This window comes from Gordionus sp. m RMFG-2023, chromosome 1 (genome assembly GCF_954871325.1).
Source record: "Gordionus sp. m RMFG-2023 chromosome 1, tfGorSpeb1-WG-v2, whole genome shotgun sequence".
NCBI classification, from domain to species: domain Eukaryota; kingdom Metazoa; phylum Nematomorpha; class Gordioida; order Chordodea; family Parachordodidae; genus Gordionus; species Gordionus sp. m RMFG-2023.
The window spans coordinates 67,524,700-67,537,510 of NC_088775.1; the positions used below are offsets into that span (position 1 = coordinate 67,524,700).

At 28.1% G+C, this 12,811-nt stretch overlaps 1 protein-coding gene across 4 annotated transcripts in view; it reads left to right on the top strand.

The window, feature by feature from the left end:
- LOC135931506 (uncharacterized) overlaps positions 1–12,811 on the top strand; it is a 106,431-nt gene that overhangs the window by 82,438 nt on the left and 11,182 nt on the right. For all 4 annotated transcript variants that reach the window (XM_065468673.1, XM_065468671.1, XM_065468672.1 and 1 more), the window contains exons 12-14: positions 4,752–4,836; positions 10,912–11,205; positions 11,678–11,920. In XM_065468673.1, coding sequence (XP_065324745.1) covers positions 4,752–4,836; positions 10,912–11,205; positions 11,678–11,920 — 622 coding nt within the window. The remainder of the gene's footprint in view (positions 1–4,751; positions 4,837–10,911; positions 11,206–11,677; positions 11,921–12,811) is intronic.

Sequence of the window (12,811 nt, forward strand, 5' to 3'; positions counted from 1 at the left end):
AAAAGAAAAACAATTTAAATTTTGAATGTCATTATCAAAACAAAACAAGTAGTTTAAAGGAGATTTATAAATAAAAAAAACAATTACAACTACTTAACACTTATAATTAGAAAACAAACAAAACTACGATGCTTAGTTGAATTTATAAATAAGACCCTTCTACCTTTCAAAAATGATATAATAAAGGACATTAATCGAACTTCAGCTGATACAAGGATAAAGATAAGTGATGCATTTGCTAAATTAATGTCATCGTAGTCTGTATATACATACCTATATCCTTTCCAATAAAAATAGTTGCTGGAATATTCTCGAAATAAATTAATATAACGGTTAGTAGTATTTTTCAATATTCTACTTTAATGTATTATGTTATATTTAATAAATTTTATATTATTTGCATAGAAAAGTTTCCAAAAATGAATTTAATGATTACTTGTTGGAAAGAGGAAGATATATTTGAAGACGAAATAATAGGAAACGAACAGTTTGAACTAGTAATTTTAATCAATGAATGGAATAAAATGTATCCATGCAACTATTGAGAATACACCAGTCAAATAAAACTTTCCTGTACCGGGATGTTTAAAAATTATCATTTCCCCTACTCCATTTATTTTTAAAAAAATTAGAACTCAGTGTTTACAATGCACGCCCGTATTAAGGATAAATATGATTAGTTCTACTTGATAAACTTTGTAAAAGTTGATTTGCGATATATTTAATTATAAATCACATATGCATACTCTTGTTACCATTAAGTGGTTTGAGAAGGAAATCGGCAAGGAATTAGAAAAAGGCTTTGAAACTGGCTAGTTGAAAAGGCCAATCAATTTATGGAATTTGGCGAGATAGAACCAACTACACTTTATTCTTTAAATGTTCTAAGAAAATATAAGCAAATTTTTAGATAATGATCTTGATCTGGAAACCGATAATAATAGTATTAACACACTATTCATTTAGAATTTATCGAATCCTATATTTCATTCATCATTAATATAGGATCTGATAAAAATTTTATGCATTACTAGTTGTCAGATTAAATGTGTATATACAATAAATATTGTCAGGATACTGATGTATCGATACTTCTAATTGATGCTACAGGCTCCCTAAACAGGCCATATTTTTTTTATATGCAGGAGTAATCGTAATAAAATTAAAATGTGGTCAAATACCTGTGGCGCAAATGCTTTCTGAGACCCAAGATATTATTCATATTTCACTTTGGTTAAATATATGGATACAAAGTAGTGCAAAAATTCCCAAAATAGTTGTAACCGATCATTATGTTTTACTAGGCGGCGTAGCTAGATCGTTAGCGAATTTTATAAATCTAAAGGCTTATATTCATTTAATATAGTAATAGGACAAAAATTAAACATGCTCAAGATTTATATTAGAGTTGATTATGCCCACCGTATTAAATTAATAAGCAGATGGCAGGGTTTATATAAAAAAACTCGCTTGTTTAGAGAGTTTTATATTCGCACAATGGCTAGATTAATTAAATATGGGTCCTTAACAGGCAGAAAAGATAATCGAGTCCTTAATAATCACATGTACTAGCGAATTTAGCGGAATTGAAATATGTCCCTATAATTGATAAAAATATTTAAACTTATAATTTGAAAATTAGAGCTAAATCGAAATGTGTAATATTTGTAAAAGAAGAAAATATTTTTATTGTCAAGATATTATGATACATTATGCAATTATATCAGGACATATCCCTTATGGTCCAAATTATTCAAGTACATTATAAATATGGGCAACCAACTGCCCTACGACTAATATTGAAAGTTATTTCAACAACTTATAAAATAGAACTTTTAAATCTGAAACATTAACATTACATTTGATAAGTTTTTTGAAAGCATTTCAACAAAATAAAAAGTATGATTATACTGGCGAAAGCTGCAAAAATTGCAAATTTAATTAAAGAAGAAAATATTGACTTTGATATCGTACAACAGTCAGAATTTAAATTTAACGAGTTAATTAAGGAGGAAAAGATTGAAATGGCCTCTGATTTTAATTAAAATTAGCGAAGTTTTGATTGACATTGAAGTTTCAATTAATGAAAATCTAATACCTGAAAACTGGAAAGGGTTAGCGGATAAGCCAGTAGCAAGAAAAAGGCGTTCTTATTATGGAGCTGATTGTCTTGAAATTTTGCATTAATAGAAGGCAAAAAATTATTGGGATTAAGAAATGGAAATCTTTTTACACATCTTTTAAAAATAGGAACAAAACAGTTTTAATAGGGGATACATGTCCTATTGATGCATTATAGCAAATTATATTTCTCATATATTTTGATAAAATAATAAATAATGTCTTTCAGCATTTTATTAAATATTTTATATCACATAGAATTAATAAAACAACATATAATGAGAGCTGAATTAGCGATGACGATGTTACCCAAGACTTTAGCTGCTAATATTAATGATTTATATCTTTTATCATGTGTGGCAACTATCTTTTTGTCATCGACAAATATTTCAAAATTATATATAGTATGACGGATAAATTTAAATGCAATAATAATGAGTGCTGTAAGACGGAGAATAAGAAATGGCTTATACATACCAATTAATATAAACATTATAAATACAACAGATATCCAAAATTTGGCAGCTGTGATTGAAGACACTTTACCTCTGAACCTTGTGCATGAATACTAATTTCATGTACAAATCATTATTGAAACAAGGTTGTAAAATGTTCAAATTAAATGATTTCCCGATATTTATAAATTTTCTGTTAAAACATATTTTTTTTAAGAGCAGCAATTAGTTTTATACCACCTGCTTTGTCCACGAGCGTTTTCATAATTTCGCTGGTCAAAATTTGACCTTGAAACATTTATTTAGCTTATATTTTTTTTTATAAGTCGGTTTACCAAATTAATAACAGAATTCAAATTTACTAATTAAGTACTAAATAATGGCGAAAATAAGATGTGTCCCTGCTCTAGTTTTTGTTTTAGGTGTGCCGCCATCTTTTTGTGTATTTCAATAAATTTTTATTTTAACAGGGGTCTACTAAAGCACTAATCCTCTACTAACGGCTTCCATAGTTTTGCTGGCCAAAATTTGACCTCAAAACATTTATTTAGCGTATAACTATTTTTCATATGGCGATTTACCAAATTAATAACGTAATTCAAATTTACTAGTTAAGCATTAAGCAGTGACGAAAACCGGATGTTAAATGCTACTATAATGTTTGTTGGCAAACATTTATTTTTGTTTTTTTCTTTAATAAATTTTTTATTTTAATGCTACTAAACTGATTGAAGCACTAACCTTTACTAACGAAGCATTAAAGAATGATATAAGTTTCATCGTTGCTTCCAATCGTTCGGCCAACTTCACGCCTAAATCATTAATGAATTTAAATATATTAATTAAGCACTAAATATTGGTGAAAACTAAATGTTCATTGCTTTTATAGTTTTTGTTTTGGCATGTCCCATTATTTGTTTATTTTTGTTTTTTGCAAATAACTTTTTATTCTTAATTTCGGCTACAAAAAGTAATTGAAGCACTAACCTCTACTAATGAAGCACTAAAGAATGATATATGATTCATCGTTAGTGCTTTCAATCAACTTTTAAGCGTGAAGTTGACTTTTCCTTAACCTCGGCTACACAACGGTTTGAAGCACTAAAAAATGGCATATGATACATGATTCATTGTGTGCTTCCAATCGTTAGGCCAACTTCATGGAGCTTTTTATATTATATAATTTTTGACTGGTGTGATATTTAACAATCATGTCTTTATATAATCCTTAACTTAATCTATACCTATATTTAATTTATATTAGAAGGTATATATTTAACTAAGCAGGAACATCTTATAAAATAGTTAAAAAACATAATAATTTAAAATATTAATATATAATGAAAATTATTAAATGTCAGATTTTATATTTTAATTACAATGAACAATAATATTTCTAAGAATTTTATATAAAAGAAAAAGTAAAAAATACACGAATTTTAAGTTAAACTCGGTCAAAGGCCGGCGGCCCGACCCAGAGTTGTTATAAATATACTTTCTAACTAAGTAATTAATTTAGAAAATTTCAATTTCCAATATTGCATAAGGTATAAAATAATAATTAATTTAGACGAGTTGTAAATTTTTTTTATAAAAATTAAGAAATTTAACTTCAACCCAATGAATTAGGCGGTACCTTATTAAAATTTCTTAGTTTATTTACAATCACATGACCTATCAGATATGTTATCAAAAAATGAATTAACCCTACCTAATCCATATCTCAAGCCTTTAATTAACCCCCAACCTTATCCATATCTCTAACTTATGTTTTAACTTAAAAAATTACATACAACGAGCATTACCGGAACTCAGCTATTATTATATTATCGAGAATGATTGAGAATGAACTTATACAAAAATAAAACACAATTATGATTTATGAACTACTAGGAAAAAATATTTAGTAAAGTATGATAAAAAATGTGGTTATTTGATCAAAAAAAACACATTATTAAAATCCTGGAAACTAGGGGAAATTTCGAATTTTCCCGGGCTCTTGTGTCACATCCCTACTGATACCTCACCATACATCTTCAATTTGATAGACATAATTTTTGATTTACACCCCCCCCCCCCACCTTGCCACAGATGAGATTAAATTATACTAATATGTAATTATATTGGTGATTTTTTCTTGTATTTTTTGTGACGGGATTACTTTTAAATCAACAGGATATGGACCCGAAATACTATGGGCAATTACGCAAGGACAGAAACAGACTTGGAGGAGATTACCAAGAGATTGCACGAACAAGAGGTTCCTTGTTTTTATTTTGAACAAAACAAATTTGGCAGATTTTTAGTTATAGTATACATATATTCAAATATAGTAAAGCGTCTACTTATGCTTATATTAATAAATACATTCTTTAAGTTTTAATATCTAATCTATAATAGAGATCTGCAAAGCCCGGCCCACCGGGAGATACGATAAATTATTTTTTACTAATTTCTCTAGCTTAGCTCGTTAAATTTTTTTGCATGAATTTTCCTTTATTGGTATTTCTTTCTATAATAACCGATTTATTAATCAATTGTGTTTTTTGTATTGTGTATTTGTAATTGGATAAAATCATAAATAACTTGTTTATTTTTTTACCAATTTACTATTTTATTTATATAATTACTATACTTATTAGACAGCCAGGGCGTAGCCAGGAATTTTCACTTAGGGGGGCCAAGTGCTTACTTGGGGGGGGGCACTATTTTTTTAAAGTCAAACAAATAATTACGCATTCATAGAAATTTTTTCCTATTTTTATTAAAAATTTAATAACAAAATAATGCTATAATATGAATATACAAAACAAAATAATACTATAATATGCATATACATAACAAATTATTACTATAATAGAATACGGCGATTTTTATTTTTAAATTTTAATATAAATGAACTAAAAGATAAATTCTGCGTTATTCTTTTTTCATACGCCATTAATACTAAATTTTGTTTACGTTTATCCTTCATAGACTCTCTACTGTTCGATAAAACTCTCTTTAATGTAGAGAACGAGGCCTCACAAGAAGCCGTTGATATCCCAATGATTATCGCTGCTGAGTAGCATTTATATAATTCTTTAAATGCATGATTATATTTTTTTTTATACATAATATGTAAGATATTTTCAAAATTATGATTTTCTTTAGCTTCCGAAGCTAGCAATCCTTTTGCTATCTTCATTTCATGATGCAGTGTTTCCATATTTAAGTTTAACAGGGATTTTAATGGGGCCATTTTATCTGATAAAAAATAATCAGGGTCAAGGGGGGACAATGTATTAAAAGATTAAAATCATCTTATGTAAATCGGTCTAAAAAACGATCCACAAAGTTATCTATAATTTCATAATGTATCCTTTTTAAAGAACTCCAATTGGAGTCTTTTTCACAATCGAATTCTAGTTTGCTATCAACTAAAAAATCTTGGAAATTTTTAGGCGTTTTACGTACCCGTGATGATTTTTGGGGAGTAAGATTAAATTTTGATAAAAGTTTTTCAGCCTTAATCATAATCAAAGCAAAAGAATTATCACTTCTTTTATTTTTTAATATATTGATAGTAGAATCAATACAATTTTTAGCTTCCACTAGATTAGTACCTACTGATTGTAGATACTTATTTAGTGGATCTATTGTAATTAATATCTCATAAATTATGATGGCTAATATAATGTAATCTATATTAATACATTGAGATAAAAGACCAGAGGCTTCGACTGAATCATGAATTGAAGCCTCTGAATTATGAGTTCTATTAGAAAAGTAAAATAATACTTTACCAATAGCCGCAAAATTCTCATAAATAATGCGAGATGTTTCCAAATGACCAGTCCACCTCTGGTCTAAAAGTCTCTTAAGGGTGTGGCCTGTATATTTACAGGATACGTTAAAACGCCTGAAAAAATTATACAATGCATTTGATAAATTAAAAAAATTAGAAATAATAACAATATTATATTATACCAATTTTGAACCACAAGATGCAACTTGTGGTTGTAGCAATGTATTAAAGGAACATTTTTATTAATTTTTTTTGAAGTGTTTGCACTCTATTTCGGCCAGACATAACGTTTGCACCATCATATGCCTGGCTTATTATATTAGCAGAATTAATATTTAGATCATTAAGTTGCTTTAAAATGCAATCTGTAATGCTTTTAGCAGAAAGACACTCTAAATTAATGATTCCTATTAAATTTTCTTGGATTTCTCCAGAAAAAAATATAGCGAATTATTATGCTCAGGTTTTCACAACCTGAAGCATCTTTTGTCTCATTAGCCTTAAAACAAAAAAAAGGCATCTCGCTTTTATTATATTTGTCTGAAATATGTTCAAGCTCCATATCTGTCATAATGGATATAACTTCGTTTTGAATCTGTGGTGATGTATACTGGGCATTTTGGGGTATAAATTTCATAATTTTATTTAATTCAGGGTCTTTTTGGAAGGTGTAGGAAAACATTGCTATAAATAGCCCAGAAGAATAAATCATGTTTTCATCTTTTGCAGCATCCGTAATATTTGTTGAACCAGTCCCACGGAAAGGTAGCTCTTGTATGCTAAGAAATAGCATCAAATCAAATATTGATTTAATATAATATTGATTACGATTAATTTGATCACCTCCAAACATTTTAGTTATTTCTGTACCTTTGTTTATATTTTGATTTTTATCATGCCATATTGTAATTGAATTTAAATGAGCTTTTGAGCTCTCGTGTTTTAGCAGTCCCTTCTTGGCAGCTAACGCATTTTTCCAATTTCTGAATCCCGGTTGTCCAAATTCATCACTTGGATTTCATAAGTATTTCCTACATGGAAAACAAAAGGTCAGCTTCTACACTATACTCCAACCATTCTCAGCCTCTATACCATGATTTTTGAAATGATCTTTGCCTTCCATGGATATCTTTTTTCGCGTAATTATTTAATTTGATTTGGTTTATTCTGGCCAAGGTCACATGGGATTTGAATTGAACCATTAGAGGACTTTTTTGACACTAAAATATTATAATTAATAAATTGTAATGAAGGAAAGGGTCATAAATAATAATGGTCATCAGGATGGGCGAAGGAAGGGCATGCTGAAAATGAACAAACACAAAATTTATCTTGTATTTAAGATACAAGTATTTGCTATACTGTAGTGCCCAACCCTGATGAAAGATTATCAGTAAAGTTGATCAGTAAAATTATAGATATTCAGTATTAATAACTAGAAAAATGTCATAAACATTATATCTTTAAAGATTAACAAAAAAATATAATATTTTTATATTTATAAATCAATTACTAGTTGCCTCTTGACAATGAGAGACTGAGCTGCTAGATGAAGATGAATGAGTCTCTTCTTCGTCTTTAATTGTTTTTAAATCAAAATGTAATAATGAAACACCATAATTTCCTACTCCTATTGATATTGTCAAAAATATATAAATAGAAAAATTTGGGTTAAATTTTAAACTATTTACCATCTTCCTCCTCCTGAGTGTAGTGAGGATCATTTTCTAGATTATTAGCTTCATTCATATCTTGAAACATGAGTGAATATATTTATTTTAATAATTAAATTTTTTATACAAAAATGATAATATTAATAATAAATGTCTGTCTCTTATCTTATCTTATATAAAATAAATATATATGAAATAATAATATATAGGTATTGCCCTATATCAAATAAGCCATGAAATAATAATATAAATTTATACTAACTATGAGAAGAATCATTTCTGATGTAGTATTACTAGTAGTTTGTAGAGGTGATGTTGCTTGACATTTGTTTAACTTTAACTTAAAATAAGAGTTAATAACTGATTGTTTCTTCATAATTTTAAAATAAACACTGTAAAATAAAATAACTGGTTATATATTATAATATAAATGTGATACCTATAGAGAATGTTATACACAACAAAAAAAAATGAAAAAAAAAATGAATGATAATTTAATATTGGGTAAAAATAAAACAGGATAGAAAAAATTTTACAAACTAGACATGTTTGTAGAATAAATATTCAAAATTTTTTAAAAATATAAAAATAATCAATTCTAGTAAAAATATTCAAAATTTATATTAAAAATATAAAAATAATCCATTCTAAAAAAATTTCAAATTGGGGGGGGGGGGCACTTTTGGGGGCCAAAATTTTTTTTGTGGCCCCCCCCCCACAAAGAAATACGCATATTGTCAATTATTTTCAAATAATAATCATCAAAATATAAGCTTAAAATTAAAATAAAATATATCATAATTTTAATACCAAAATTGCATGTCAGGTCAATCCAGTTAAACACCTTTTAGCGAAACTTTTATCGCAAAGGAATTTTAGAGCTAAGGTAATATCGTGAAACCAATTCCGCAAAACATTTACAGCTAAGACAATATCGCGAAACCTTAGCCGCAAATACTTTAGAGCGAATACAATTTAGCGCAACTTTAATTGCCAACCCTTTATAGCGAAGCGTTTATCGCTAACTCTTTATGGCTAATTTTTTACCGCAATATTTGCGGAAGTCATTGAAACTATAATATCATAAACGTAAAATTTTTAAGGATTTTTTTTAATTTAAGCATGTGACATTATAAAATATAATTAGGGCCTCCTATCACTCTTGGTTGTAAGTACGGAGAGGGCATTTTGGTTACGTTTTTACCCCAATGAACCACCCCCCCCCCCCCCCCCCCCACATAAATTTAAAAAATGCACTTTATTCATTTAAAAGCAAATTGTTTTTAACAAATATTCTGAATACTTGAAATTTTATCTGTACTTAATCAGTTAAAAATATTTACTGTTTCAGATTATTTTTAAAAATCATAGACGATTTGTTAAGTAAATTTTCAGAATTTTTTTAATTAAATTTTTCAAGTTAATTTTTTTAAAAAAATTTCTTGTAAATCTAGTAAAAGGAATTCTCATTTTTTTCAAATCTCTTGAAAATTGTTCTTTCTTTTGATCCGAACTCCGAGAACCTAAACGTGTCATATAATTGTTTCTGAAAAAGACTATAAATATTGGAAATAATCCAATTGTTTTAGTTTTTTGATTTAAGTGATTTCATTTTTTTATGGTAGTTCAATTTAAGTAACAGTTTAAATAAATATATAAATTATATGACCAACTAAAATGTATAATATATGTTTAAAAAAATATTAAAATAGAAAATATTCCAAATCAAAAAAAAATGAAGATGTTCTTATTAGAGATCTGCAAAGCCCGATCCACGGGACGGAAATTTTTTTAAAAAATTAAATGGGCCAGACCGGGCAAAAATTATACCCGGCTGTTCCGAGAAAGTCCTTACTGAGCTGGGCCGGTTGTCATTCATAAATATTTTCAGGCCGAGCAATTAGATAAAAAAAATTTGCCCGGGCAAAAATCTGAGTTTTAGTAAAATTTTAACGAGCCGAGCCTGATTTTCGTAAATTTTTTCTTTCTCACGAATTTTTGCCATCTCTGGCCTTGCAGACCTCTTGTTTTTATATAATCATATAAATTTATTAAGGTTAAAAGAAAATTAAAAACTATTTCTTGAAAAAATAAAATCAGCAATTATCACGATATTGCCTTCGCGAAATGTTTTCGCTATATTGTCTTCGCGATTTTGGTTTCCCGATAATGAACTCGCTGTATAATTATCGCGATAAAAGTTTCACTGTAATGTATTCGCTCTAAAGGGTTCGTATAAAAAATTCGCGATATTGTCTTAATGTTGATTCGCGATAAAAATTTCGCGATTTGATATGGAACCCCCAGGTTGGCTTATTAAAATTTTACGAAATTTTCGGCACAACCTATAATTTCTTATAAATTAAGTAGTGATGTTAAAGTAACTAGTTTCCTTTCGAAATTATTTTTTATTAAGTCTCATACATAATGCGCTCCTGTAGAACGTTTGTTTAGTAGTAATTTTTAACAACACTAAAAATAAGGAATAAAGTTTTTATTTATTTATAGATATTTAGTTAGGTAGTTATTAAAATAAAATGAAAAGAAATACCCTCATTTTCATTTGTTATTATTTCAAAAAATATTAGTTAAATTCAATATCAGATTTACGGGGCTCGGACCAATTATTTTTGTATGAACTAACCAGTCCGACCCTTTAATTTTTTAACGAATTGCTCCACCTATCCCGTTAAATGTTTTGCCCAGCCTGTTATGATTTTTTAAATAGGCCCGACCTGCGAGCCGGGTGGGTCTTTGCAGATCTTAAAAGTAAATTATCGGATTTTATTTGTATACATATTAAACTTCTTGTTTTTCCTATCTTTATAATTCGTATTTTAAATTTAAAACAATTTATTTACCGCGCTGAATGAAGGAAGAGAAAAGAAGATTGTTTAATCTTTCGGCCCAAATCCCCAGGCTACTCTCTTCCATCGATAAGGTCTGGGAAAGTCGGATGGTTTACCTCGATCCTTTAAGATTCATTCTTACCTGCAATCATCATGCAAAAACTGATATAAAAATTGAAACCATTTTGGGTCACGAACTAGATAAAAAAGATATCGCTAACGGTATGGTTATCAAAAACCTTAAGTTGGAAATTGAGAATATACCACTAAGCGATTGCAAATTCAATCAACGAGACGAAATTATCTCAAATCCCCTAATGGTAACTATATTATTTTATTTTATCCATAGGATTTTTCAAAATATTACCATTTTTAGTCAGGATTTCTCAAGGGCCATATCTCCCTTTGATGGGCCTTCGGCCCGCTTTTGCTTGGCTTTCGGCCGAGTTATATCATATATCTTATATAATATTGGGTTTACGCTTGATTGTATGTTAGCGCTAATCTGCAAACTTAGCTATAGTACTAGTTTACCCACTAGCTAGATTTTTGGCTAATTAACAAACTAGCTATTTACTATATTTTGTCATTTTCTAAAATTCTAAGTTATTTTCGTGTATTTTTAGCAATATATTTTATCAGCTTTTGTTTAAAAATTTTGACTTTTTTAAAATTAATTGTTAGGAAAATTATTACGTGGAGCGTGAGGGTATTAATTTTACTTGTATTTAATTGCTAATGGAGGGGTGATTTAATGTCTTTTTATAAGCCTATACCTTTTTTATCATTTAGGCTGAAAAAGAAGCCCTTACACAAGGTGATAAATTTAGAGGTTGCCTTTGTTTTGATTACGATGTCAATATAAGTGTCCGAGATATGGAAATTAACCAGGGAACACTCTTGCCTTTGGAAGAGAGGGGCGTTAGGTTCGCCCACTACAATATTTGGACCCTGGAGGAAAGGGAAACTTTTAAGAAATGCTACACATCAAATCCGAAAGAATTCGAAACTATAGCTCTTAGCTTGCCTAATAAAGTAATGCATAATTTTTCATCCACCTCACATTCTTAATATAACCAAGCTTTGAATTACAAAATGCTTTAAAGCAGGGATGTGAACCCTTCGACAAAAAAAGGGGTCCGGGTTCACGGTTTGGAGATCATAGAAAAATATAATAATAGACATGCATAATTTACAAGTAAATAATTTAAAATTAATTTATATTTTTGATGTTTTACTTAATCGCATAGCCCTTGATATCATTTATTACCTACCAGAGTTGTTAAAAGATACTAGATGGGTCTAGAACAGACACATAATCGAAAAACGTATCTAGATGCAGATGCAATTTAAATGTATCTAGATACAGATACAATTTTTATCGTTCTTATATACAGGGTTCGCTGTTGTTTTCGAACAGAAACTCTTAATATGAGAGCACAAAACAAGTAAATAATATTTTTATATTTTGTTCTCATTTAATTCTAACACCATATAAAATATAATAATAAAATGTCAATACTCTTATTTTTATCGTTCTTTCGAATATATTTTCATTTATGATGAGCCGTTATTTAAAAATTTTTTTTTTACATTAAACCTTTAATTTATTCATTAAAATTATTTTTAAAGATTCCAAATAAATTTATTTGCTTGAAATAATTTTCTGCATCAATGGTATTATTATCAATAACTAATAAGCGACATAGCTAAATAAGGAGTTATATATTCCTTTACATAACTGATATATATTTAAATGGATAAAAAATAATATTTAAAATTTTGATATTTTATATATATAGTATTCTTTTATTATTATATTAGTATATTTTTTAATATAATTTATTTAATTATATGCTCATTTCATTCAAATATTTTTATTTTTAAGATAAAAAGCGTTTAAAAGTATATCTTAAAACGTATCTA